General features: G+C 39.6%; 1 protein-coding gene across 1 annotated transcript in view; it reads left to right on the top strand.

The window, feature by feature from the left end:
* Positions 1–2,455: 2,455 nt before the first annotated feature.
* The window catches only part of LOC103621258 (fibrillin-1), a 127,317-nt gene continuing 102,244 nt past the window's right edge, over positions 2,456–27,528 (top strand). The window contains exons 1-4 of the mRNA XM_017742633.1: positions 2,456–2,534; positions 3,438–3,536; positions 10,369–10,464; positions 11,996–12,091. Of these exons, the coding sequence (XP_017598122.1) occupies positions 3,485–3,536; positions 10,369–10,464; positions 11,996–12,091 (244 nt within the window). The 5' untranslated portion in view covers positions 2,456–2,534; positions 3,438–3,484. The remainder of the gene's footprint in view (positions 2,535–3,437; positions 3,537–10,368; positions 10,465–11,995; positions 12,092–27,528) is intronic.

Below are 27,528 nucleotides of genomic sequence, written 5' to 3'. Positions count from 1 at the left end.
GGAAAATACGCTCTATTTAACACAAAGTGGGTAACTTTTTAAAGTAAGTACAATGATAGAGCCTTTACAATTTGATTGATAGTTTCCATGATTTTACATGAGGCAAATTATTTATTATTGCCTCAAATACTTTATTTATTTATGGAGATTTATTGCTATAGTGTCTGATCACCTCATAAATACCAATGAATTTAAAACGAATTATTTTCAAAGTCACTTTTCAAATATGCACAATTTAAGAACACTCCCTCTGTCTCAAAGAAGTAGCATTCAGACTTTAGTATGGGTTTCTTTTATAAGCTAGACAGCAACTTTCTGACGAAAAAGTGTTCCACTGGAAAATGCCCTTGTCAGGCTCAAACCGTTCCATGGAAGTACAGTTTGATGACTTTTTTTCTTCTTTTTTTTCAAAGCTAAGCATGCTGCATCAGAGTTGGAGCCTCCTGGGTGTATGGCTTAGCCTACCCTGTGGACAGCTTCAAGGCTCTCAGGGTCTCTGACTTCATGGTTGCTGGCACATACAGGTTTTCCAGAGTCCCATTTTGGAAAAAGATTTTTAAAACCAGGTTTCTCTGTGACACAGAAATCTGCTCCTGACTCTTAACGTGGACCAGATGGTTCCTAAAGCCACGTACTTGCTGAGACTGAAGTTTGACAGAGTACATAAACATTGCTTTATGATCAGCCTTCTACAGATCCTCACCAACTGGAGTCGGAAATGGGTGGTTTATGCCTGTAGGTTGTAACAGGTAGCAACAAACCCATTCTATCTGTCTTAATAAGTTCCATTATTTCTTCTGAGTGGAGAAGGTGAAAAACAATCTCACTTGTCTGCTTGCCAGTCTTACTTGGCAGATGATTGTGGAGCAACATTTGGCATTGATGAACAGGGAACTCTAGGAAAAGTTACATGGTTATAGCCCTGCGGGGAAGTAGCTGACATTACTAAAACTGAATGCACTGGAATTAAATGAATAAGACTTTGAGTCTGTAACATCAGTTGCAGGAAGGGAAAAGGACCCTCCAACAAGTCCAGTTGTGTTGCTCACATTCACCTCAGTTACCACTTTGTAATTATCCAGAACCAGTTGGTAATGGTAGTGCTTGCTTTAATTTAGAGTAGTTTCTGGCCATAGTTGGAAAGAATAGGTGTCACTGAAATTGGTGTAATCAGAATACTTGAAATTGCATTAGTAATGCATATCCCTAAATAAATACAGTATGTAACTTCTGTTAGTTAGAAAACGTGCATAAAGAAGTGTTTGCATGTATTGAGATTGTTTGTCCTAAGTTGCCTCACCATATGAAGTAACTGTTGTTTACTTAGACATTGCAATACTAGGAATGAAGAACTTTCTGAAAGACCAAGGACAAAATAGTAATAGGAAACCTTTCCTAAAACAGTAAACATTTAAATCTGTCTCTAATCCGTATACAATATTTTAATAAAGCAGTTCCTAGGAACTCACAATATTTATAGAGGTTGTAACATTTTCCTCTGCTAAGATTATTAAGCATAAAACAAAAGAAGGAACATGTTCTCATTTTTGAAGCTGTTCTTACTAGCTTTATTTGCATGGATAGATGCATTAAATAAATATTAAATAAATAAATAGGACAAGATTAAAAAAAATCTATTATCTGTGAGGGACATAGAATCATTTAAACTTCCCTATTTTTACCAATAAAATAATGATAGGAATAGTGTCATGTCCTGTCAGCTTTCATTGTAAACTCTAGTAATAAAGTTACTTGGCAGGGTAAATGTGGATGAGAGGAATGGGTTGGAAAGAAAAATTCCTGTGGATACATCATTTAGGGAGGGCAGTAGGCCCCTCATACTCATTTCATAGGACCGTGTCACTACATATACCCCCACCCTTGATTAGTTTTGGTAGTAAGGAATTTTTCCTAATGAAGAATTAACATATTTTGGCTCATTTATTTGGCTGATGTTCTTGTTGGCACATTTCACTCATACATACGTAGTTTTGTTCATGGACAAAACAGGGAATAGTAATAGTGCTTTAGAGTAAGAAGAGAAAGCAACAGGAAGCTCAAAAATTACCACTCAAAGAGCACTAGATTTAATTTGTGCTTATTAATGATGCTGGATGGGATCCCTCATTTTGTATTTAAGTGTGAGTTTTGCTCAAAAAACCTGTGTGTTTACTTCTTCAGATATGGAGTGATGTGAGACAAGGTTTGCCCATTCTGTTCCTGTTGTTAAGATGCTACCAATTTGATTTTGTGCTTGTAGTGTAATCTTTAATTTGTATAAGTGTATGTTACCTGAAAACCCCAACAAATACAGGCTGAAAACATACAGCACTTCTAAATGTAATTATTGAAATGTGTATTGCAGTGATTTACTTTTTCTGTTTTATACCTCTACTTTTAAAACTTATTTCTGAGTAAAAATAAGAATTCATCCTTTTTTTTTTCCCCCAGACCAAATGTGTGTGGATCACGTTACAATGCCTACTGCTGCCCTGGATGGAAAACTTTACCTGGTGGAAACCAATGCATAGTCCGTAAGTTAATCTAGTTACATGTTTATCTTTGTCCTTCTATGTTTCAGGATGTTTTTAATTGTATACCAGAACAGAAATGTGTTTCTATATGTTTTCAATAGCAGCTGTACATGATTTCTTTACCATTTAAAATATATACAAAGCTAATATATGGAATTTCTTGGGCTGCAACACAGCGATGTGATACCAGTATTTAACAAAAGATTAATCTCATCCACATGTTCTGTTTAAGTCTGTGGTAAAGGGTTCCAAGGGGTGTGCAAACTCTTGGGAGTGAGTGGAATATGTTAATCTGTTAAAGTTAATGGAAGGAGGCAACAGCATCAGGCCAGCAAGTACATTTTATCCACTTCTTTGGACCATATCCCTGAAATACATACAGAGGGGTATAAATACATGCATACACTGTAGTGCTATGTATGCATATTCATATGTAGTACAACAGCACACTAGAAATAACTCCTAAAGGCACTTGGCCCAAGGCTGATAAGACTCTTTGCAGAGATCCTGCAGCAGCGTGCTGTCAGATGGGAATTACTGCTCTTGCATGTGTGTGGTGCAGAAATAAAGGAAGCATTGTACTGCTGCCTCAGTGCCATCCTTCCTCCAAGGGTAGTCTGGTAAAATGGACAAGAGTTTCACTTTTCCAAGGAAATCTCCCCATATCTAGTGTAGCCTGTGGCATGTTCCCAGACCTTTTCATAGCAGATGGTGAAGGTCTGGGTCTTAACTGCCCCCTATAAAGATGCAGATAAACAGGAAGAACTGTTTTGGGATCTGTTGTACGCAGTTCAATGAGTTTGTGGGTGTTTATGTTATGGTACTGGATTTTCTATCAGGTGGTTTTTTATGTGTTTGAGGTTTTTGGGACATATTTTAAAGGCATTTATGTTTTCTTAATAGCAATCTGCAGACATTCCTGTGGGGATGGATTTTGCTCTAGACCAAACATGTGCACATGCCCAAATGGTCAGATAGCCCCCTCCTGTGGTTCAAAATCAAGTAAGTATTTCTTCCGTGTCTCTGATATTGCTCTTTTTATTCTGTGAAGCTACTAAGGTATGTAAAATGGTTTGGTAGTCAGTATTTAAGACAAATAACTTCTGAGTCACCAGACGTACTTTTACCACAGGAAGGGAAGTGTAGCTTCCTATGATGAAACCGAAGAATGACTCAGAGACTGGCTATTGGAGACACTCTTTTTTTTCATTTGCCACTTTGTAACACTAATTCCAGTCTTCCTTGCTTTCTGGAAAATGCCTTATCTCTGTTCACTGATAGACATGCACATGTATACAGCAAAAAAGTTGTAATGATAAGAGAGATGACTCTTGACAATTGGCTGACCTTGACATGCTTTGTAATTTTCTTCAGCTTTCAAGGGTTATAAAGCAGACACTATGCATGCTGTATGTTAATACCTAGGCCTACAAGCATTAGAGCATTTCCTTGCCAGGCTTGGTACATATCTTCTGAATCTAATACTCCTGACTTCCTTCAGGTGACACTTTCGTAGGTAGTAGAGGTACAGAGTTGCACAACGTTTTTAAGTGGAACAGCTGTTCATCAGAAAAACAAAGGTGCTTTGGAAATGAAATTTTTCAAAGAGATGACTTTTCCTAAAAATGTTTGTATTTCAGGTTTTCAAGGAAGGTTCTCCAGAGCCAGGGAAGAATAAGTAAAATTAAATACATTAAATGAACAGATAACTCAATGGCTAAATATGAGTTGAGTGTTTGATATAAAGTAGGATTTTGCACAGTTCATACCTGAGATGCCAACTGTAAAGTACTCTCTATTCTCATTTGAACATGATGCTTGTCTCTTAGAATGTAGAAGATGTCAATTTTTTATAAAATGTGAAGTTTCTGGAAGGAATTTTGAGGGAGACTGGTTCCCACAAATGCGTATAAGTATTTGAACAACATATTGACAGAAGTCAGTGGGGGATGCACTCCGCTGAGGTCTGTAATATTATGCACAGTGGTCATCCTTTTAGTTCTGAGTGTCTTTTGAGACTCAGTGTGTGGTCTGCTTCGCTTCTGTATTTTTTACCTTGCCTTTTTTTTTGCTGTCCTGGTTGATAAGAATTTCCCCACATAACTGACCGTTTCAGTTTGTGGTTTTAGCATCCTTTTTATGCAATAACAGTGGAAAAACATTAACAACTGCAGAATGTAATGGAATGGCATGTACTAAAATGGTAAATATTGTTCTTTGCAGTTCAACCCATCTCATGCTCCTGTGATGTCTGTTAGGGAGAGGACAGCATGAGGAAGATCTGGAGCTATGGAGTTCCCAGAGAGTGCTGGAGGGAGGGAAGGGTGCAAAATGCTGCACAAATATTGTGGTGATGTGTTCCTGCCTGGGTTTGCAGCTACTGTTTTATCAGGTGCTTATGCCTTAGTCTTGTTAGCCAGTAAAGGAAGGTGTGACCTTCTCCCAGGTACCCTTCAGGGCACAGAAGGAGAGATATATCCCTGTATCTGTTACATGTTTTGGCACCTTTGTAAAAGGCAGGAACAAGTGGGCCTTAGTATTACCTCATTTTTTTCTTTGGCCACACTGAAGTCTTTTATGAGTCAAGACTTAAAAGAAAAATAGAGTATGAGTAAAGTTTCAGTTCTTCTTGTGGCTCTTTTTCTGAAATATTCTACCATTGATCTCCGTGGTTTTAGCCTTCATTGGAGTAGCACAGATAAATGGGTGCAGGGCTTTACTACAGTGTTTAATCAAGCAGCTTCTAAAGCCTATATGACTTAGCTAATTTGGTTGTTGACCATTACTTCTAAGTATGAATTTGCTTAATCTATGCTGACATTATTTTCCTCACATTGCTGCATAGGTTTGCCTACTTTTAAGTGTTGATTCTCTGTATACAGTATAAGTATTAACACTTTACAGATAGACTTAGCAGTTGGCTTAAAATATATATGGTTTATATTGTGTTCAGTTTCTCCAGTAAGATACATTTTGTGTATGTGTTTACATCCCGTTTATTTATTAAAACATACTCATTCTAAAAGCAAAAGCATCTTTTAAGTTGTAGGGAGAAGAGACTCCACTGCTTCTGTGCACTCTTGGGTAATATTTTTTATGATTTAGCACATCATTAGTACTTACAGAACATACTTTATGTAAGTCATTTGCTCTGTTGGCACTGTAGACAAAACCCATGAATATGTATTTACACAATAGACCACAATGACTTAGATCTGCAATTAGAAAACAAAGTAAACATAAAAAATAACTTTGGACATCAAATGGTTACTGTCTACTACCTTTGGTAACAGTCAGTGTTTTGACAGAATATGCATTCATGAAACCTTGTTTTAATTATATGTTCTAAAAAATAAGAAAAAAATCTAATTAAAATAATTTAAAAATTGAATGTAAATGATACGTGTTTGTCACATGCAAAATAAAAATAGCAAATATGAGTGAAAATGCCATGATTTCTCAGAATTAAGTGTATAGCTTCTGATGTATGAGATGTGTCTAAGGTATCCTTTGGGTATTTTTATGTGCGTCTTTAGTACTCAATCAGCAGTGGGCATGGGTTTTACAGCAGAAAAATGCTGTATGGGTTTTGTAGTCCATAGACAGAAACTGAATTGACAGTGACTTTTATACTCTGGTTGTCTGTCAAAATAAAATATTTAATGCAGATTGGAAAGCATGTGGATTTGAGAGCAAAACAAAGCCTCCAAGTTTGATTCCTTTGCAGGTCAGTTGCTGGGACTTTTCTGGTTAAGAGTCAGCTTTAGGAATCTGATTTGTGGTTGAAAAGATCAACCGGTGGTTTTCTCAGCAGCGATTTTAGTGACATCAGTAAACTTGCTGGCCGAGTAGTGGTTATTTCTGTGTAATTAGTGAATTTTTGGGTGTGCTTACAGCAGGCTTGGAGATAAGAGTGCCAAGTGTGGAGGCCTCCGTGCCGCTGGCTCTGTTGTGTGGGTGCTCTGACGCTGCAGGTGCACCTGTGTGGAGATGTGTGACACTCTGTGCTGTGGGAGATGTCCTGCACTCTGTGCTCTGCCAGCTCTGGTGGCAGCGGCTTCACTGCTGTCCCCACAGCACCAGGGCTGTGGCTGCTGTGGCTGTGTGTGTTGGTGCTGCAACCTGGCCCTTCTTTGTGCTCCATTCGTGCTCTGTGATCCTGCCACATGTTAGAGCTGCTGCTCTGTCCCTGTGGGAGGGGGGGCAAATGAGGAGGAGGGTGTCAGGCTGCCCCCAGGGTTAGGGGTCAGGTCTGTCTCTGAGCTCAGCCCCTGGTTTTGCTTCTGTAGTCAGAATGGTTTGGGCTGGCTGAAACAGGGAAGGCGTTTGCCGATGGGGCTGTCCCTGAAGGAACGGAGCTGTGACAGAGGCAGTGGGAGCTGTGGTGGGTGCTCGGGGTGAGAGCTGTGGAGACAAGTGTCCGTGTCCAGAGCGGGGCTGCTCTGCTCCTCTGCCAGCAGCGTCAGAGGCACAGCCAAGGACTGAGCTCCTCCTCAGAGACTTCCCGCCTGGAGTCTTCCTCAGTGTCTGCCGGTGGTGTGGGGCTGAGCCTGGGCCTTGGCTCCGTGCCCTGGGACCCCACTCCTTGGGTGCTATGGGAGGTGTCTGCTCAATGGCAGTAAAACCTGGAGCTCAGCCTTATGTTCTGCTACTGTCAGAGGTGGTGTAAGGTCTTGAATTTCGAATGTTCCCAGAGTTTTTGAGGGTACTGCAGGTTTTGTCTGTGCCGTGTGCAGGGCCGCAGGGCAGCAGGCCCATGTCCCGCCTCAGCGCTAGCTGCCATCTCTCTCCTGACTCAGTCACTTGACAGAGAAAGCACGCTGAGCATCTGGGATGCGATGAGGCCGTCATTCCTTGTTTACAGCTCCTGGCAGGCAAAGCCCTGCGTCATGCACGGCCGGGGCTGGGAGCATTTCCTCGGCAGTGGCACAGAGGCAGAGCCGGCCTCTCCTGCGGTGCCCGCTGGCTGCCCTGCCGCACCCTCGGCCTGAGGTGCTGGGCCAGCAGCTCCGCTGGTTTTCCCACCTGAGGACTGCAGACCCTCACACCTCACGTTTCTTAGTTTGGGATTGCAGAGGAGACGGCACCTGTGCTACCTTCTGTCTGCGTGGTGAGCTCCTGCACGTTTCGTGAGCGGTTGTGGTGGTGCTCTGGGTGTGATGAAGTCTTTACTCAGTTTTTCTGGGTATTTATTTAAGAAGTCAGGAGCTCTTACGCTTAAGAGGGCAGCACTTTGATAAAAAACATGACTGTCGCCCACACGCGAAGCCCGTGTGGCTATGTATGGTCTTGCTGGCTCTTTTGCAGGTTTAGAAAGTTGTGTTCCTGCAGTTATTCCTGTTTTGACTTCAGACATTTCCAGTGCAGACCATTTACAGATTGGATGTGAAAAAGAACAACAATTGATTGAAAGCAACCGTTTATTAATGTTAACATTTCCTGTGCGTGCCAAGATAAGACAAAGCTCTATGCATTGATTTACCAGCCTTATGGTAATTCCTGTGCTTTTTTTTTGAATCTCTGTCTGTGTGATATCTTGGAACAGGTTGTTTCATTTACCGGAATATCTCCACTGACAATAATGGAATTGTTGATATAGCTGAGAAAAGAGAACCTGGACCTGCATTAATATGCTAGTTTTCAAAAATGCATTTTTAAAATCATCATCTGAGCTCCAGACAGCCTTTGAATGTGTTTCTGTAAACTTTTGGAAGGATAATATTACAGAATAGTCTGTATGACTTTGGAAGTAATCTTTTCAACATTCCCGCAAAAGAGGGCAGAAAATAAGTAATTAGTTTACTGACTGTATGTCTTTGATTCTCTTGCCTGGTAATAGGGGAAAAAGCTCACTGACTTAAAGGGCTCATTTAAGTAAAGATGACTGGGTGTCCCAGCAGTCTCCCAGAATTATTTTAGTTTAAAATGGAGGAAGAAATATTTTACCTTGGAAAAGTTCTTTTAAGAAGGAATAAGACAAGTTATGGAAACTTTGTGTGTGTATCCCAGAATGAGGAAATACACTTTATTTATACATGAACAAATAATATGAAAATCATCATTTAAGCTACTGTTAACCTTTTTATCTCAAATGTAGTTCGAACTACTTAAATGGCTTTGGTCTTCATGTGGGAATGGAAATTAGCTCTTGGCATAGCTTGCTCTAATTGAAATCAGTTTGTGGTTTTAAAGTTCCTTCCCTGCTTGACAGATGATATCATTTCCTATGCTTTTTGTAATCCCCTCTGTTTTTCTAAGATTGTATAAAGCTGAGTTGAACTACACATTTTAAAGTAACTATACACCTTTTTCTGACCTACTTAGGACACTGTCCAAAAATCTTCACCAGATATTCACTCTGTATTTGCAGACAATTTTACTTTTTATTGAGGAATGTTAGTACATTTTTGTTGCTTGAAGTACTGAAGTACATCCAAAGCAGAACAAAGATGTATAATAACTATTAGACACATAAGAAATGTAATACACAGTTTTTGCTTTTATAATTGAAGAATTAAGATAACTAGTGTTTTAAATGCTAGATTGCTTTAACTTCTTTTTCCAGTTGTATGTTTTACTTTGGTTTTGTGGATTCATATTGTTATAGAAGGCAGTACAGTTAAAATTATTACTTCTGCTTGAAAATAATTAAAAAAAAAATCTATTCACATACTTCTGAACTGTTAAAATCCAAATGATGCCTGAGGGTTTAGTGTGAGATGAAAAAGTCAGTGTTTGGCATGGCACCTGTTAGCTGCAGGCTCTGACGGGACATGCAATTTCCATTTTTCAGTCCTGAGCAGTTCAGACAGCATGGTGTGGGTATCCAGTACTCCATCACAATCTACTGAAATGCTGATCAGACTGTAATCCTATCTGGGGAGGAGCCTTTCATGTGGTTCCTGTTAAGAGGAAAACCATTTCCCAGCTGCTTACTGGAGTGCAGGCCCCAGTTCACAGCTGTGTTGGACAGCAGGACCTGTAAGAACTTCACTTTTTTGGGAGACCTGCCCACTTCTCTATGCCTGATGAAGAGCCTGACATACTTTTAGTTGCTCCCAACATCTAGTTAAGAAATCTATTTGCTCCTATTACTAGAAAAATGCAGCAGAGATATTATGCTTTACTGGCATGGGGCTTAAGCTGCCTGTTAACCATTATAAGTGGTGGAACTGCAGCTGAGGAGAGTGTGCTGCTGCTCCCCTGTCTCTGCCCTTGGCAGGGGAAGGTTGTTGGCTCTGGGGAAGTGCTGTCTGTGAGCTCTGCAGCTCCCAAGCAAACTCTACTGGAGGGGTGAGCCCACAGTTGGCATACAGAAAAAGATCACTCTGTTATTTCTCCTTTTTATGCAAGAAGTCCTGCCTGGCCAGGTCAGCTTCTGGTGTTGCATGTGTTGGCAGAACAGGGGTGTCTTCAGGAACTTCCTTATATGCTTCCCTTTAATACTTCCCTCCCCCCTTCCCAGATGATAAGACTCCCTTTCTATAATGGTGCTGTCTGCTAGAAGTTTAGTACTTTTCCCTTATTGAAGGCTTTTTCTCATAATTGCAAACTAGGAAAGAAATGTTGAGGATTTATGCTCATATGAAATGCCTTTGACTTCATTTGAATGAGAGAGTGCATCAAATCTTTGCACCATGTCCTATATTCCTTAGGAACTGTATACTGTGTTCTGTAGTGCCATTCTAAGTATCTGTCCTAAAATGTGCATTCTTGACTTCTAATACTTCTTGTTTCACAGAATCAATCCCTGAAAAAAAATAGTCCTTTAGCAAACAGTAAAGTGTTTCTGACTGGTTCCATTTAACTGAGGAAAATCTCTTTTCCTTTCAAGTCCAACACTGTAACATCCGGTGCATGAATGGAGGTAGCTGCAGTGATGACCATTGCCTCTGTCAGAAGGGTTATACAGGAACACACTGTGGACAGCGTAAGTACACTCCTAGGAATGTACATACTGTGAAGTGATTCTGTGATATGTGGAGTGGACACCCTTTAGCACTAAATTTCAGATGCTGTTGAGCTGGTTTTTGATCAGGTATAGTGCAATTTTACAGAAAAACACGTGACTTTGAAATGAATGCTGAGTGAATTCTTACTGATCAAGATTATTAAAATAAGCATCATGTGACTTCTTAACAATTGGATATAACTTGATCCTGTAGTTCTCACACTACTGTAATTCCCACTGACCTCCAGGACTTTTCACCCACTAGAGCAATGGGTCATAGGTGTAAATTTTACATGGGATTCAGTTTCCATTTTATAGATAAAATGAAGATTTTTAATACAAAGTCTTGTTTTCATTTCAGGGTTTGCATCAGACTTAGCTAGTATGCTCTAGAAATTTTGATGCTGTCTTATTAGAGTTGATCGACAGACTTTTTTATTTGCTCAGTGAGTCCTTAGCCAAAAGCATTCCTGGATCTGCTGCTTGAAATCTCTCCCAAACTGACTCTGGTGCTCTCTTGTTCTTCTTGGCTGGAATGCTGTGAAGTAACTCAAATAAGGATGTAGACACTGCTTTTAACCAAGGCTGTCATGTTGCTATCTAGTGAGCTATTGGTCTGACACAGAAAATGTGTTTAGCTCATTTAATGAAAACCTTTTGTGCTCTGTCAAAATCAATGGCACACTTTACATGAACTTCAGTGGGACTAGGAATTTACCCTAATAATCTGGAGGAGGATCACATGGTGAAAGGATTAAGAATTTATTTCTGCCTTCACTGTGAAATACCAAGTGGATAAAAGAGGATAAATGGAAATCTTCTATCTACTGAAGTAAATGTGAAGTGAAACAAAGAATAACATTACTCAATGGGCATCAATTTGTGTTTAAAATCTCCTTTTTCATGTGCATGTTGTATTTTCTGATTATTTTTGAGAGCAACTGCTTTTGGAGTTCATTATAAAAAAATTGAGCTCTGAAGCCAGTGACGACATCATACAGGGGAAGAGTATCTTGAATTAACATGGAATAGATATTGATTACATTTTGCTATCCTAATTAATAGCAATTAATCAGCAAACAGCCTTTTAATACTGGATTATTATAGGAGGAACAAATACATTTTTGAAGATTTAGAGATGAAATATTCCTCTGCATCTTCTTTGTGCAGTCTCTATCAGTGTTACCCCAAGGGAATTTGTTGCAAGTTTGAAAGAGATGTTATTTTGAAGTTACAGGATTGTCTAGCTATCCCAAAGAGAAAGGCTCTAAGAGGTCAGAAAAGCTGTGGTGGTTCCTGTATTTGTGTTACGCTCCCTTGAAAAGATGAGTTCATGGTACTAATGAGGCCAGGAAGTAGTAAAAGGTCATTAAGTAGATTCTAGGAAAAGAGTTTGGTGTGCTGTCATGTTTACCATTTTTACCAGTTTGCCTAAGTTGGTCAAGTATGACCTTCATGCCTTTCTGCAAATAGCTCAATAAAGATTACTTTTGCCTTCCCTTTGGTACAGCTGTCTGTGAAAATGGATGTCTGAATGGAGGGAGATGCGTAGCTCCGAACCGATGCGCTTGCACGTATGGCTTCACTGGACCCCAGTGTGAGAGAGGTATGTGCCCCAAATCAGTGGGAATAATAATGTTCCAACACCTCTGACAGTAGGGTTGTTGGGCTATTACCTATTGTATTCTATAGCTGAATTGGTTGTGTTTGTTTTTGGTGGTCTCAAGAAGGAAAATAAATTTTAAGCAGCATTTTTAGAAGTATGTGAACTTCATAAGGATAGAGGCCAGGATGAAACACAGATGGAACTGTTTACTTTTTTGTGATGAAACCCTTCCAGTGGAAGAGGTGGCAAATGAAAGTTTTTGTGTGCTTTTGCTCAAACTTCTAAGTCATCAAAAAAGATCTTCGAATCTGATAGACATGATAAGTAGCATCTTGCCTCTGTCTTTATGTTTTCTTTTGCAGAGTTTATTCAATTTTTTTCCTTTTTGTACAGATTTATTGTTTCACTTTTAGCTTTTTAGTTGCATAACCATAGTGATAGTCTTCAAGTGAAAACACAGCTATACCAACTGCCTTATATGGTATGTGGATTTTTTTCAGGGTTATTAAACCAATTTAATGTTTCATTTGTGAGCAGTGTAGTGGACAATATTTAGGTATAATCCTGTTGAGTTTTATAAAAAGACAAAATACTTTCATTTGTCTGAGCAGTTGGTCTGTGTAGTTGGAAATTCATGCATACTACTCATAAAATAGGTTGTGTTACATATCTGTGAAGCTGGGACAGAATAGACATCAATAATCTAATTTTGGGCTTCCATGCAGAGGATGTAGATTTCATTAGCACATGAAATTTCTGTCAATGAGCGTGTCAGATGATCTCTGCTATTAGTGCTGCTCCTGGAGGAGTAATGGTTGGCTTTTTTATGTGGGCAGCACAGGTGGGTGATACAGAACAACAACTCTGAGGGGACCAAAGCTTTTTGTTCTGTGCTAAAACAGATGGTAGGATGAAGCAGGTATTTCCTGCACTCCCTACAGTAGATAAAATTGCTGTGTTGGCACTGTGTGAAGTCTTGCCAGTTGTCCACTCAGATGTTATAAAAGTAGTTCAAACCAGTGGCGAATTTTTTCCAAAGATTGAAAAGTAGCTCTGTTCTGAATCAGGGGATCTCACTGCTGGAGGAGGAGTAAGAGGAATGGGAAATTAGGTTAAAATTCCTCAGTTTGAAGAGAATAAATGCTTATAGGTGAGAATATGCTGAATATTGCTGCAAGGACTTGGAATTTCAAGCAATTACTGCTTGTTCTTCATGGGTGAAGTTTTTGAGCCTTCAGTCTGGTGAGGAGGTGTAAAGTGTAAGTTCAGAAGAAGATTGTTCAGTGCTACTTCTGTGTTGCCTGATCCGAGACCAGTTTGACTCCACATCATTAGGGCGAGTTTCTAGGCGGAATCCTGGTAACAGCTTCAGTCCTGTCCCTCAGGGCTCCTTCCTGGGGGTGGGCGGAGTGAGAAACTGGTGGCACAGAGCCATTTGAGCCAAGTCAAGCTGTCCTGAAATTACATGCATGCTGTTGAGCACAACTGAGGTGGAAATCTGTAACTTACATGCTTTGTCCATAGGCAGTTTTTTACTTAAAACGTGTTTGATTTTACAGTTATCAATAAAAGAGAAAATGGACATGAATGAGCTGTAGTATTCCTGGTTAATGCTCGCTTGCTATGTTGAGGCCAAATGATTGTCATATCTTCCCAGAAACCCTCTGAAATTTGGCTGCTTTCACAGATTTCCTGCAGCCTCTCTACCTAGCTGAGCTAATATGTTCCCCTCCTCTAAAAAGGGTGTGGTGGTTTTTGGTCTCAGAATCGCATTATGCCATGAGAAAAGCTTTTTCTGAAGATAACTTTTCAAGTATAAACTAATCTTGGTCTTAGAATAACTTGCCTTGTTCAGCACATGCACCTGTGTGGTCACTGGGGAGTTGTCTGGCTGCATATGATTTGACACAGCTGTCAGCTAAGTAAGAGGTCCGTATGTTGAATCTAGCTTTGGAAAGTTCTGTGGATTTGACACTCCCTGGTGGGCTTCTGATGTACATGTGAATGGATTGTAGCCAGTAAATTGACAAGATTCATGCCTCGTAGAGTAAAATCGTGTGTTTATTAGAAAGAAAAGAAAGAGGGGAGGAAGCAAAACAACAAAACCAAAGCATCTCTGTGCATGGAAGCAGGGGGGAAAGGAAAATACTCAAGAGAAACAGTCTCTTAAACTATGCCATTTCTGGGGGAAGCGGGAGAAGCAGATTCTTTTGAAAACACCATTTCTGGATATAAACATAATGTGAAGTGATACAGTTTTGTGGCGTACACATTCTCCATCTGTTTGGCTGTGGTTTGACTTCTAGGTTATGCCATCCCACAAACTAACAGTTATGGAAGTAATTTACTGCTGTGTATCACCCAGTGCTTTTCTCTACAAACATCAACTAACAGTAACAATCAAAGAGTGTTTGTGGCACATATGTCACACACCAAAGAATGTTCCAGCCTTTGCCACATACGTCGTAACTTAGAACTGACTTGAATAAAACAATGTCAAGGCAACCAAACACGTGGGGTTATTCTAATAATCCGGTAGGGAAAACACTTAAAATGTTGCAGGTGGTTGGAACAAAATTAGATCCAGTTTCTTAGATACAGAGACAAGATGTGTAGTTCTGTGTCTACTGTTTTAAGTAGTTTTTCCATATATTACCTCAGTAAATGCTGACCATGTGATTGTTAATGAAGATCTACAAGACTTCTGTGTAGGTCAGTAGCATCAAGTACATGCACAATGAAGGGCTTTAGACTCACTGCTTTCACAGTGCAGCAAACTCCATCAAATTTGTGGCATGAGTATTTCTATGTATTTATTCAGTCATTCTTCAAGAGGGTTGCAGCTGGCCTTGGACAGTTTTGGCAGACAAATTGCTTTTTTGTATGTCTTAGAAGTGTTAATCTTTGTGTAAAGCACTACAGACATGCACACAAGGAATTTTGAGATTCACTTTTATCACTGGAGTTCCTCTTCATGTTCTGGGAGTGCATACCATGTCACTGGTGAGACAGGCTTCACCAGAGCTGGATCGACAACTTTGTCATGCTGCAAGTGGTGCACAGGTATCATTAACTCCTAAGCTGTTGTGTGTGGTGTTTGGCTCCTTTCCAGAGTGGGAGAAGCTGCCTGGACATAGTGTCAAGTGTATGCAGCTGTATCATAAAACAACAGACCTGGCCTTTCTGTGGAATAATGTTCGAAAAGGTGGACTTGACATAAACTCAGCAGTAAAAGTGTAGCAGAGTTGGGAATGCTTCCTACAGCCATTTAAGACATTTAAAATACACAGCCCAGGAAGGAAAATATTTCAAAGACATTGTCTCAGTTAGAAGTTGAACTTCAGGGATTTCTTTTAGGAAGGTGCTGAGTTCTCTGGCGGTGGTCCAGTGATGGGCTTTGACATGCCTTTAAATTCAAACCCGAGATGTCAATATGCCTAGAATTATGCAAGTGCTTAAGGGCCTTGCTGGCTTTTGGCCCGAGCTTTCAGAGTTAAGATCTGAGAGATGCACTCAGCTTTTAGCTTATCCGTAGTCATATTATTGATGAAAAGAAATCACAGATAGCAGAAAATGAAGATGTGGGCAAAGCAAAATTCCTCCCACTGGTTCAAAACTGGATGCCATCTTTATGCCATTTGAATGTTAATGCTGAATAACTTGAGTGAGTTACACATTCTGCAGTTTCTTTTAGAGTTGCTGAAGAGACTGAAAGCAGAGACTTAGCTTATGTTCCCCTGAGGATGATTCAGAACATCGACAGCTCTTTCTATTGTCTGTAAAAGAGCCTAGGGGATTTAGCTGGCTATGGGAGATGCCCACGTTTGGGTCATGTGAAAACATCCCTGTATCCTGCACTTTATGAAAGTCTAGAGGAAAAATTGATGTTAGGAGCTCAGGGAGATCAAGCAGCCCTATCAGATTTGGTAGAGCTGCCTGCAGATTTGTGCACAAAGGCTTTCTTGACTCTTCAAAACTGTTTCTCTTTGGACATTTGGGTGATAATACTGTAAGAGGGTGAGTTCTATATAGAAGATTGTACATTGTTGTTATCCTTGTATTGCAGAAACGCAATTAAATGTGCTTTTCTTTTTCTGTCTGGATTCATTTAGAGGAACACAGTGGAAGCTTAGAATGTGTTACAGCCCTGTTTGTTTATTTGAATGCTTGTGACAACATTAGGGGCTCAATCCTGCTGCATTCTGGCGTTTTGCCACTTGCTTCACATAGGAGCAGAATCGGGCCTGATGTAGTTCAAATATTAAAAACGTACCACGTGTGTTTTGTTTTTTTATGGACTCAGAATATGAGCAAACGATTGCTTTTTCTTCAAACAGAGTCGTTTCTGTACTGCTCTCTTCATGGCAGGAATTTTTGCATAATTTTTAATTATATTTGGCCATTATTAAAAGTTCCCGGAATTAATGCCATATGTAAAAATATCTTTCCCAGAGCCTCTCTATGAAAGTGCAGCTGCTGAAAGTGGTCAGGAGTAATGTAGGGCTCTGTATATTTTTTTTTTCTTTCTAAATACTACAACGGGTAGAATGTTTTTACAAAGAGGACACTGCACCCCTTAGTGTGCCCCGTCTCTGGTATTTAGTCTAAATGGAAAGTAAATAACAAAGTGTAGATAGGAGTAAAAGTATGTTCCCAAAGCCTTATGTTGCATTTAAAGTAGTATTGCAGCATATGGTAGCTGGCAAACATTTGAATAAACTTGATTTCTGCAGCTTTCTTCCAAGAAACACATCTGTTGACATAGGCATGTACTTTCTGCAGCCATGTAACATGAATGCGTGTACAGTGCTATAGCAGAAAACTGAAAGATGGCTAAACTTGAAGGCCTGCAATAAGGACTCTTGCACATGTTTTTCCCCCTGAAAAGTTATGAAAAATGGCTTCAGGCTGAAGATCAATATATTCAATCACAGAGTGATGCTTTACTGACTTTAAAATAATTTCAATATATGTTGTCACTCTTGATGTCTTACAGTTTCAGAATAAAAATTTTTTTGGATTATCTTTTTTATAAAAGAGGTTGAGATAACTGGATGAGTTTTTCAATTTTTAAAATTTAAGTTGCAGCTTTATGGTGGAGAAGTCAGCCTCTACAGAATGATTGTGTGTGATTTAAGGTGGTTTGTAATACTTCACAATACAATCAAGAGATCTCTAGATCAGAACTCAGGACTCAGCTCAGTCTGTTATTTGATGCCAAAAAGCATTTTTAGGGGTCTTGTGTATAGGAAGGCTTTTATCCATTGTTCTGGTCCTTGCAGATACCCCCCATAACTGGTCCTGTGTTGCTTGCTCTATGCTTTCTGTGTCTTAAAATATCACATAGCAAGTTTTAAAATGTTTCTTCAGATACATGCTTATAAGCTTAATCAAGATCCATAAATGATTACATATGGCTTAGGTCTCTTGTGAGATGTTAGGGCTCCAGCTTTTGTACATGAAGCTGAACATTTACATTTTGTTCCAAATTGAGTTTTGATTTCAGTCAAACAAATCTAAAGTTTTCATTCAACTATTTGGCAGACCTTTTTATATTTCCATGCCTTCTTGATTGGCTGCTAAGGACACTGACCTTTAGATGTGCAGTGAAGTATTGTTTGGACTTTGCTTTGTTCTGATTTTAGTTGTAGCAGTGGAGATGCATACAAATTTAATCACAAATTGTGGAGTCTATATTATCATAAAAACATTTGAATGAAATAGCTGCATTGTTCTAATCTGTAAGGTTTGGTTTTTGCATGTAGGACATTGAAAGGACTCACAGGAAAGTCACTAGATCATTCTTCTGGTACTGGAAACAGCTTTGTTGTTGAACCTGACTGCTGCTGCCAGTTGTGCTGGCAGCCTCTGGCTCCTGTTTGCTCTGCAAGAAATTGGGTTCAGCTTTCACTGCAGCTGGGCTGGACCTTGCACTGGCTTTGCCTGCACATGGTACTTGCAGTCTGTCTGGTAGTGTCTTAAGAAATGAAGAGTGGAGGAGAGGCTTTGAAGAAGTTACCTACACAGAGAGATGTCTATGTTTGTTTCATTATGGGATGTTACATGCAGGTCATACAGATATGACTTCTGTATACACAGTGCAGACAGTTGAAAGCTGTAACTTCCCTAAATGGCCTATACTGCCAGATCTGTGCTCTGCAGTGTTCCAGGCCTTCAGAATGAGTGTCTTCAAGCTGTTCTTCACCTTTTAGTACCACTGTACCAGGTCCATTTTTCTAATTTCAGCCAAAACTTGTAGAAAATAAAAAAGCTGGGCACAACTGATTTGTCTTGGAACTTTCCAGAGAAAAGGTGCCTTTGAAATGGTGGCTCCCGGAGTTGGACATGACATAGGGAGTGAGTAAATGCAGCTGAGAACTTACCTAACAATGCCTACTTAGCTGTTTATGGAGAAAATGATTCCTTTTTCTCTGGGCTGTAATATATTTTGACATAAGAAAGCACCACTACCTGAAATCCTCTTATTTGTTACAGTGAAAACAAATGTTTCCTTGTGAATCATCCATTCATAGCATTTTTTCTTGTTGGGCTGGTAAGCTGAGAATTTTTGTTAAAGTTGCCACAGAGACAAATATCAGTATGCATGATGCCTCAGTCAAGTTTGTGACTTTTTTTTCTCTCTTGTTTTTGTAAGTGATCTAAAACTGTCTTGATGGTCAGTTCTAACAAAGACGAGAAACCTCTTTTAAAACATAGATGTAACCTAATGAAAGGATAAACTGACAAAGGCACTTCCAAGTAAAACAATTCTTTTATGTAGGTCAGCTGCAAAATGCTAATGAAAATGCATCTTAAACAGAGGTGCTCAAAGTGGCCAGTGCAAGTGTTTTGACACATGTAAGTTTATTTGCTACATATTTGTAACAGAGCTGTTGAAATCTCTGTAAAAATTAAAACTTTTCTGAAGTAAACTGTTAGATTTAGAAAGAGATCTGTCCTATATGAGCATAAAAGCTGCAAAAAATTGTGGGAAACAACTACCTAAGAGCAGCTGTAAGGACAGGCACATTCGCACTTCCAGTTTCCCTTGAGAGGTTCACGAATAATGACTGAGTAGTTTTTATAATTTTTTTCGTGACAGCTTGTACAGTTTGGCACTTTAGAGAAATGCTGTAGGAAAAGAAAAGAGGCCTAAATAAGGTCTGAAAAGAAAGGAGCCCTGAGAGAAATATCCAAATTCTGCTATGCTGTAAAACAGCCTGGCTTTGCACTCTTTATCCAGAAGAAACTTCTTTTGGATAAAGGTGGAATTTTGCTACATAAAAAAACCAAGAGTTAATATTTCCCTTTGTAGGAAGGTGTGCAAAGGCTAGGGATAAGTAATTTTAAAAAAGCGTGAAAGTTATTAAAAGTGCATGTGTGTTTACAGTTACATCCACATGTGGGTTTATGTTCTAAGAAAGAAATATGAAACCTTTTAAGCACCTGATTTTTGGTTGTGATCTTATAGATTTACTTTGTATGCATTGCAGGCGTTACCCAAGCTAAACTAGCACAGGTAGGCTAATGGAATGGCAGTCTGCTGTGCCATAGCCTTTATTTCTTTCCTTGGTGGTGTAATTCAGGTTATAGATCTCCCATTCTAAAGGACTGTTTTACTTGTCCTTGAATGTTTAACTTAGTGTGTACTCAATTTTTAAAAAGCATTTAACTCAAGTAAGCCTGGCTTTACCAAGTGATCTTGGTCATGTTTTATAATGATTCTGTCCTCAATGTTTATGTTTTTTGCAAAGTTTACCCAATGATTGCCAGGTGTTCAGTACTGTCCCCAATTGCTCTTTACTCCTTGGAATGAATGGTCTTCTGTGACCCTGTAGTGCTTTTTCTTCTAACACAGAGGTGCTGAAAATCATAGGGAAGCAGGAGCTGAGTAGAAACCTGTATGCTCACAGTTGTTGCCTCTTTGGGGAAGTGGTGGCTGCTGCTTTCATCCTGCACCACTGCACACAGCATGGGAAAAAGCCAGAGGTGTCCTTGCTGGCAGTGCAGCAGTGGTCATAAGTTCAGTGATATTTTACTAAACTTACCATTTTCCTTATTTCTGCATACACAGGGATCTCATAGTGCTCTTTGGTCTCAAGATTAAGCCATCAGTTTTTGCTCTAGGTCCTTTTATCCTGGCCCCATTGCTTACAATGGCTCCATTGAATCTATTGATAGCTGAATTTTCAGCAAGGCTTGGAAAATCAGTTTATCTTCAGCAAAAACAGCACACCAAAATGCATATCTGCTGTTTAGTGGGGTAACTCCTATCTATCAAACAATGCATTTACATTCTTTTAAAAATAGAACTGTAAGAATTACAGGGAGAGAGGGTTATTTCTAACTCTGTTTCAGCTTACAGAATTGCTTAGGGTGGAAGGGACCTCTTGAGATCACCTAGTCCAACTCCCTTGCTCAAGCAGGATCAGCTGGAGCAGGTTGCTCAGGACTGTGTCCAGTCACTCTCTGGAAAATGTGTTAAAATATACGTTAGTCTGTGATTTGTAATACCTCCAGCTGTACCATTCACACCTATTAGCTATTTAATGAAGATCCAGTGCTAACATTGTCAAAGTGTTAACAATAATTCTGGGTCTTCTCTGTTTTTTTCTTTTTTGTATGTTCTGTTATCCAGAGAGTGTTTGTCCTGTGGCAGTGATTGATTGAGTGCTGTGAAATGAAAGCATGTGTTACGCTGATAATGTCTAATGTACTTGCCTAATCAAATTCTAAAAGCGGAACAGTTATTTTAAAAACAAATAAAAAAACCGGACAAAATTACAGTGGTTCATGGGGTGTGGAATAGGGAATGGTTTTAAATCCGAGTAATACTGAAAACTACAGACATGCTGACAGGGGAGTTTTCCTTTGCACTTGACACTAATTGCAGTTACCTGCTTGTCACTTACTAGAAAAAGATGGGGAGACCTGTTAGGTACTTGATAATGTCACCCGATTTAGGTGGCAGCTGGGTCCCTCAGTGATGGGAGATTTTAGGACCTCAAAAGCTCCTGTTTGCTTTTGTTTCTGAAAACTACAGCAAGAAAAAAGTGGTAAGCATACAGTGGGAAGATCATGCTGTGTTCCCTCTTCAAAGTGCAATTAAGGTGGATCTTTAAGTGAGACACACCTTGAACTGTTTCTTCAAGGGACATTGGACTGGTCTCTGGGCTGGATTGTCCAGATGTCTTAGCTCAGTTGAGCAGTACAGTGACAGAACACTACTTGGACTTGAAATGTTTGTAAGAGGTAATAGTAAAACCAGCAAGCAATGAAGTATAATTGTCCTGCTGGGATATGATGAAAGCCTTTATAAGACTCTCCCTGTCCTGGTGTGACAGTATGGGTGGTAACTTGGAGAGATTTGTAAAATGCAAGTATGACAGCTCTACAGTTGGATTAATACGGGCTTCAGAAGAAGCCACAGGGTCAAAAATTGCTTCCAAGCCTCAGGCTTGGAAGGCCAAAAGATCTGCCATTGGAATGGGCAGTGAAAAAAGAGGTGAGTGATGCACCTCTGTGAAAGGATCCTGTGAAAGGAGAGTTGATGTGAGGTTACTTCAGCTCCAATAATCTTTAAGATAAGATACAGCATAATGATGCAGATATTATGTCTGGAATTGAATTACACCACATGGTGTTGAACTCATTCCAGCTACTTGATTCTTGAGCTGAGGAGTAAAGAGTAATAAGAGGATGATTTGTGAACTTTTGAGGGATTGAAGTAAGGAGAGAGTAATCTTTTAATACATTGAAATTTGGTAGACTTATGGGGGCTCATAAAGCAAAAGCAAGAGAAACAGGTGAGAAGGGAAGATAGGCAAGATGATGACAGAGTGGATCTAGCCAGACAATTTTCACTCCTCTTGGGAAAAGAGAATTTGAGGCAGGTTGAGAAGTTTAGACTGCTGTTTGGGCAGGGGAGACCCAGTGGAGATGTGCATTCCATTCATCTGAATGGCTCTTCTAGTAAAAACATTGCTAGACACAAGCACAGGCCAGGAATGGCAAATGATGAATGACTTAGCAAGCTATCTTGCTGGGTATTTAATCTGTGTGGTTATCTAAATAATTTGAAATGCTTCTCTTGGCCTAGACCAGGCTGGACAAAGTGAAGTGCCATGCATTCAACCTTGTGCTATTTCAGTTCTCAGGTTCCCAGCAGGATCCCAACAAGATATGGCTTCATGAAAGGTGATACTATATTAAACTAACAGTACAAGTTGTATCAAACTTGGTTCCAAATTCAATACAAAAAGTAATGGTTTTAGAAGGCATTTTAAATCTAGCACTAGCACTTCAGTCACTTGCTGATGTACAAAAAAAGTGCTTTGTAGAGCTGCTGAGTGCAAGGAAGATGCGAGGTTAAATTGGGTTAGCGGAAATGAAAGACGTGCAGTGGAAGAAGTTTTGGTATCAGAATGTTTATGGAATTTGTCATTAAATAACAGAAGTGTTTAAATTGGAGGGCAAATTTAAAGCATTCCTTTTTATAAATTTTTCCCTATTTATGTGCAATTGAAATTATTTATAAAGGTGTACAAGGAAACATTAATTTGTTTCCCTCTTAAAAACGAAAGATGATGGCAAGTCCGTCTTAGTCTCTTACTGTGCAAGCCTTCTTGAGCTCAGGCCTGAGCCACCGGTGTGTATTAAAATAATTCTGCTATTCTTACTACACTTGATTACAGTATTCTGTTATAAAGGGTGGAGGCACTTGGTGGTTCTCCAAAGAAAGTGAGTAATAATTGACCTAATGTACAGAGCACATGAATAACATATTCTTTTGGTAAGAAATTTATGTTTTACAGGGTGTGCTAGAGTTCACATCCCTTTTTCACATCTTCCAAAAGATTTTAAAATACTCAGCTGCTCTATTAAATTTCTAATTCAACAAATACTCAAATACAAAGTATGCATTAGATAAAGCTCTTGAGTTGAATCCAAACATTGAAAAATCTTTTAATCTGCCTTGAAAACAGCTGTTTAGAATTTTGAGTAGAAATAACAGCTTCCTTCAGCCTACGTTGTTGATGTCCGTTTCACTTCAAGCTGGGAGGAATTTCTCTTTGTTACTCTGCAGCAGCAGCAAGCCTTTGCATCTATGATTCGACTATCCCCTAGACATAGTAGGACTGGAATCCTGGTCCTCTTTGAAATAAGTGGTAACACGTCCTTTGAATTCAGTATAATGGGGGGGGAGACTTGCTGAGAAGACTTAAGATAGTTCTGACACTTCAGTGGTAGTTGTCTGGAGTGCAGCTTACAGGAGCTCCTTTTAACATCTCCCACTACTGAGAGACTGCTTCATGTTTGTCTGCTGAAGGAATTCTTGATATGAGAATTAAGTTTTTTAGTGTCTGAAATGATTTAAACCAATTAGATGGGGTTTGTGCATATGCACATATAACTTTTATTCCTTGTTCATAAATATTTGGGTAATCTTTTAAAAGTTACACAGTGACTCGGCATCAAACACCACATAGAAAATTTCTAGGCAACTGCCCATCGAATCCAGGGAAATACCAAGAGAGTGCAAGATGACTGGCATTTCAATGAACATCTACAGCAGTAATGATTTGCCACTTAGTGTAAACAACTGCCAAAACCCTGCAGGGAATGGCTTATGTTTATTCCACAGCCTGTTTTGCTGTGTCCAGAGGGTAGATTTTACATGCATTTCACACACACACACACACACAGACACAGACACACATTTGTGCCTAGATAGGTTTTATATTCAGATGTTTGGCTAGTACTTTAAACTCAAAGGTAGAAGTCTTGACATTGTTCAGAGAAGTGAAGCCTGGATGAAACTTCACAGTCACTATCGAAGTGGTCCAGAACCTACTCACATAAATAAAGGGATGCCCAAAGACCTAAGTAGGCTTTGAATCAGGAGTCAGAGAGAGCTGATCAGATCTTGATCAGAGCTTGATCAGATCCAGATTTCAATCAGGTTATTGAGAAGGCAATTAGATCTGTGCTGTGCTACCACACAATACTATCAATCAGTAGTTTAGGGTAAAAGTTAAAAGTGCTTAAATGCATAAGCCACAAATATGAACATGTTTTAGCAAAGATTGTGGTTATAGTGTATAGAAAATACCATTACATAGAATGGTATTTATTTAACTGCAACTAGGGATTTCAAGATGATGAGTAAGAAATATTCTAATAGAGTAAATAGCAAAGAAAATCCATTTTCAGTTTTATAATATACTGTTCTTTTCCCTTTGGGCTTACGTGCCACATACACAGTCTTTCATGTGATATTCTCATTTCCAAAGTGTTTTTAGAATACAAGTGTGTTAATGTACGTTGATGAACACCTAGAAAAGTTTGTATATGTGTCCTCCAATAGCTTCTGATGAAGCGTAAGGAACCCTTTTAAACCTAAAGGAGATGTTTGCATTTTAGTAGGATTTAGGTTATGCTGAAATTTGAGCAGATGTGGAAGAGTTTTGGGTCTTCCTTTTTGATGAGATGATGTCCTTGTGTCTTTTTTTTATGTTTGTTGGTTTTATTCAAGCAGCCAGCATTGTGTGTGGTTTGCAGTGGTGGGATGTTGATGCAGAGGTGCAGATGCCAGTGGTTCTCCACACCTCTTCCGAAGCAGAATGGGATCACAGTCTGTCAGCAGAATTGCTGCCCTGCAGAGGGGCAGCCTGATGCTCATGTGAAAAATAACCAAGATCACTTCTGTGAACAGGGCTTTTAATCAGCTGTTTAAAAGTTGCTGATCCAGTTTCTAATGAAATGAAGTGGGAGAAAGAAAGAGATCAGCATGCTGCCAGGCAAGAGTTCCAATCCAGTGGTTCTCTCATTTTGAACGTGTGGGCTAAATATCTTTATAACTTAAGCTTATAGTATATTCACACACTAATAAAATGTTCTTATGTAAGGGTAGTTTAACCACCACAAGCTTATTTTATTTTATAAGACTAAACTATTTGATGCTCTAAAAACATTTTTCTCCTGTGAATGTTATTTATCACAAGTGCAGCTGAAACCTGAAACTTAATTATTAAAACAGATATTCAGACCCTTTCCTGACAAGAATGATGTGGATAAAAGACATTATTTCTGGAGGAAATCCTACTTGCCTTTTGGAGATAGTGCAAAATATTTCTGATAATCAGGAGGAAGTTTTCTCTTCCACTGAAGTGTCTTAAATTATGAGCTTTCTACTGTTTTACAATAATTTTTTTAAAGCCACCTGGAAGTTTTCCCACAGTGCTGGTTTAGAAGCAGCTGAAACTTTAGACACCATGCAGAACAGTCTGTTGTTCCACCAACATTGCTGGAAGTCAATCACATATGTATTGATGACCACCTAGATTGCTAAATGTACCCATTCTACTGAAGATTGAAAGAAAATATTTCCTATATTTTTAGGTACAAGTTTGAATTGGCACTGCAACTGCTAAACCTTGCAGCTTAGACAGATGCCAGAGCTCCCACAGAGGAACTTTAAGCTGCATTATGCTGTACCTCGTATGCTTCCCCCTCTTAACTCTTCACTGCTCCCCAGCAGTAGAAGGGTGCTCCCTCTTCCCTCCTGCTTCCCTTCCCCTCTCTCCTCTTGCCAGTTGTGGGGACCTCAAGGTCCTGCCTGGCATGTACTGCTCTCTTGCACTTGGTCCCAAGCAGAACATGTCTTTTAATACCTGAAGTATCATCTGTCTCAGCTGTGAATCTCTTTTGGTTTGGGGGTAACGGAGTTTAATGGATCACTGGCTTCCTGATGGCTTAATACTTCATTCAAAGCCCAGTGAAGATAAAAGGAAAAAACATGCTCCGGAGTTTTGGTGGTGTGGAGCAGGTCCTATATCCAGAAAGGTAAGGCAAGCATTGAGACACTGCCTACACCTGGATTACCTCACTTCTGATCTTTCTCTGAGTCCTGATTCCTTGACAGGACCACCTGTTAATTTAAGTACCTGCTTTGTATGGTGTGGAGTTACACCAGGAAGACTTTTTGGGGAGAAAAAAATTAACAGGATGCACTTAACAGTCTGTTTTGACTGTGAAATGAAGCTTGTTCTTCTCTGAAATAATTATATATATATACACACCTTACTGCTCTTTTTTTTTTTTAAATAAATTTTAGCTCTGTAGGAACACAGACCTTGTCATGGTTTATTCTGATCCACTCAATCGTTCAGTTATTGTTCTTTTAGTGTAAACAATATTTCAGAAGATAGCACAAGTATTTACTATCTAGTAGAAATTCTTTAGCAACAGCTTCAAATGTTTTTCTTAGTCAATATAGTTAATTTTATTTCTTTGAGATGGATAGATATGAGCTGCCTAAATGAACAGGTAAGCAGCATGTTGTCACTGCTAGATTACGCCATTCTTCATGTGGTTTGTAACCCCGTTTTTAACTCATATTCTCGTTTATCACTGGCCTGGTGTTTGTTTTTCCTGATTTAGGATTGTGATATTGAACTATGTAAATAATATTGGGGTACATAATTTGTACTTTGTCAGCTTTAGTGTCAAAGTACAAAACAAACATGGATATTAGCTCTATAAATGTGAGGAAAGTGCCTTTTGGGAAAATGGATGGTTAATATCTGCAATTTGTGTAGTCATTGTTTATTCATATTTGGCCACCCAATGTTTCTAGTGGATCGTATTTCAGAGTGCCTAACCAGATGTTTCAGTGAGATGCACATCCTTTTGCTGGGATGTTCTCAGGTGTCTTTTTGCTTCTTGCTCACTGCTGTTCTTGGAGCACGGGGCTGAGCACTGCTGCTTCCAGTTCTCCCTGCAAGGCGTGGTGCTTGCTGCAGCTCACCCGGCTCCTGGCTGCAGCTGGGATTGCGCCCACCCTGCTCCATACACGGATTCCTCTCCTGGATGGCTTTGGCTGGCTGGCTGCTCTCTCCTAGCTGGCTCTCTGGCCCTCATTTTTACCTAGTTAGTTGGCTGGCCTCTCCTGGCAAACTTCCCTCTCCTGGTCGGCTGGTGAAGCTCCCGGGCTGGCCAGCCCTTTCCTCCCTTCCCTTCCCTTTCCTTTTCTCCCCTTCGCACACATGGTGTCTGCTGGCTCCCACTGTTTATCTCTTGTCTCTGTGCCTCCCACTCATTTCTTACATTTGCTTTGATCCATCTGTCTTTGCTGCCTTCCTGTTTTTCGTCCCTCTGCTCTTTTGCTGTTTTGCTTCTTTGTATCCTTGTTTCCTTTACACTTGTTCCCTGAAGGTTTTTTGCTCTGGCTTTCCCCTACCTACAAGCAGTATGTATCTTTTCCAGAGCTTGCTGTCTCTCTCCTGTCTGTTCATCTGATCTAGCAGCCACATTGTTTGAAACAGTTACTAACAGAACACAGATTCGTGTTACAGGTTGGAGAAACTGTTATATTTATCACTTCTTATTTACTATGGATATTTTTTATAAGTTTGTAAATCTAGTCCATGCTTCCA

Source organism: Corvus brachyrhynchos, unplaced genomic scaffold, assembly GCF_000691975.1.
Source record: "Corvus brachyrhynchos isolate BGI_N302 unplaced genomic scaffold, ASM69197v1 scaffold97, whole genome shotgun sequence".
Classification (NCBI taxonomy): Eukaryota; Metazoa; Chordata; class Aves; order Passeriformes; family Corvidae; genus Corvus; species Corvus brachyrhynchos.
The sequence above is the reverse complement of the archived record's forward strand: the minus strand, read 5'-3'. Positions and strand labels throughout refer to the sequence as shown.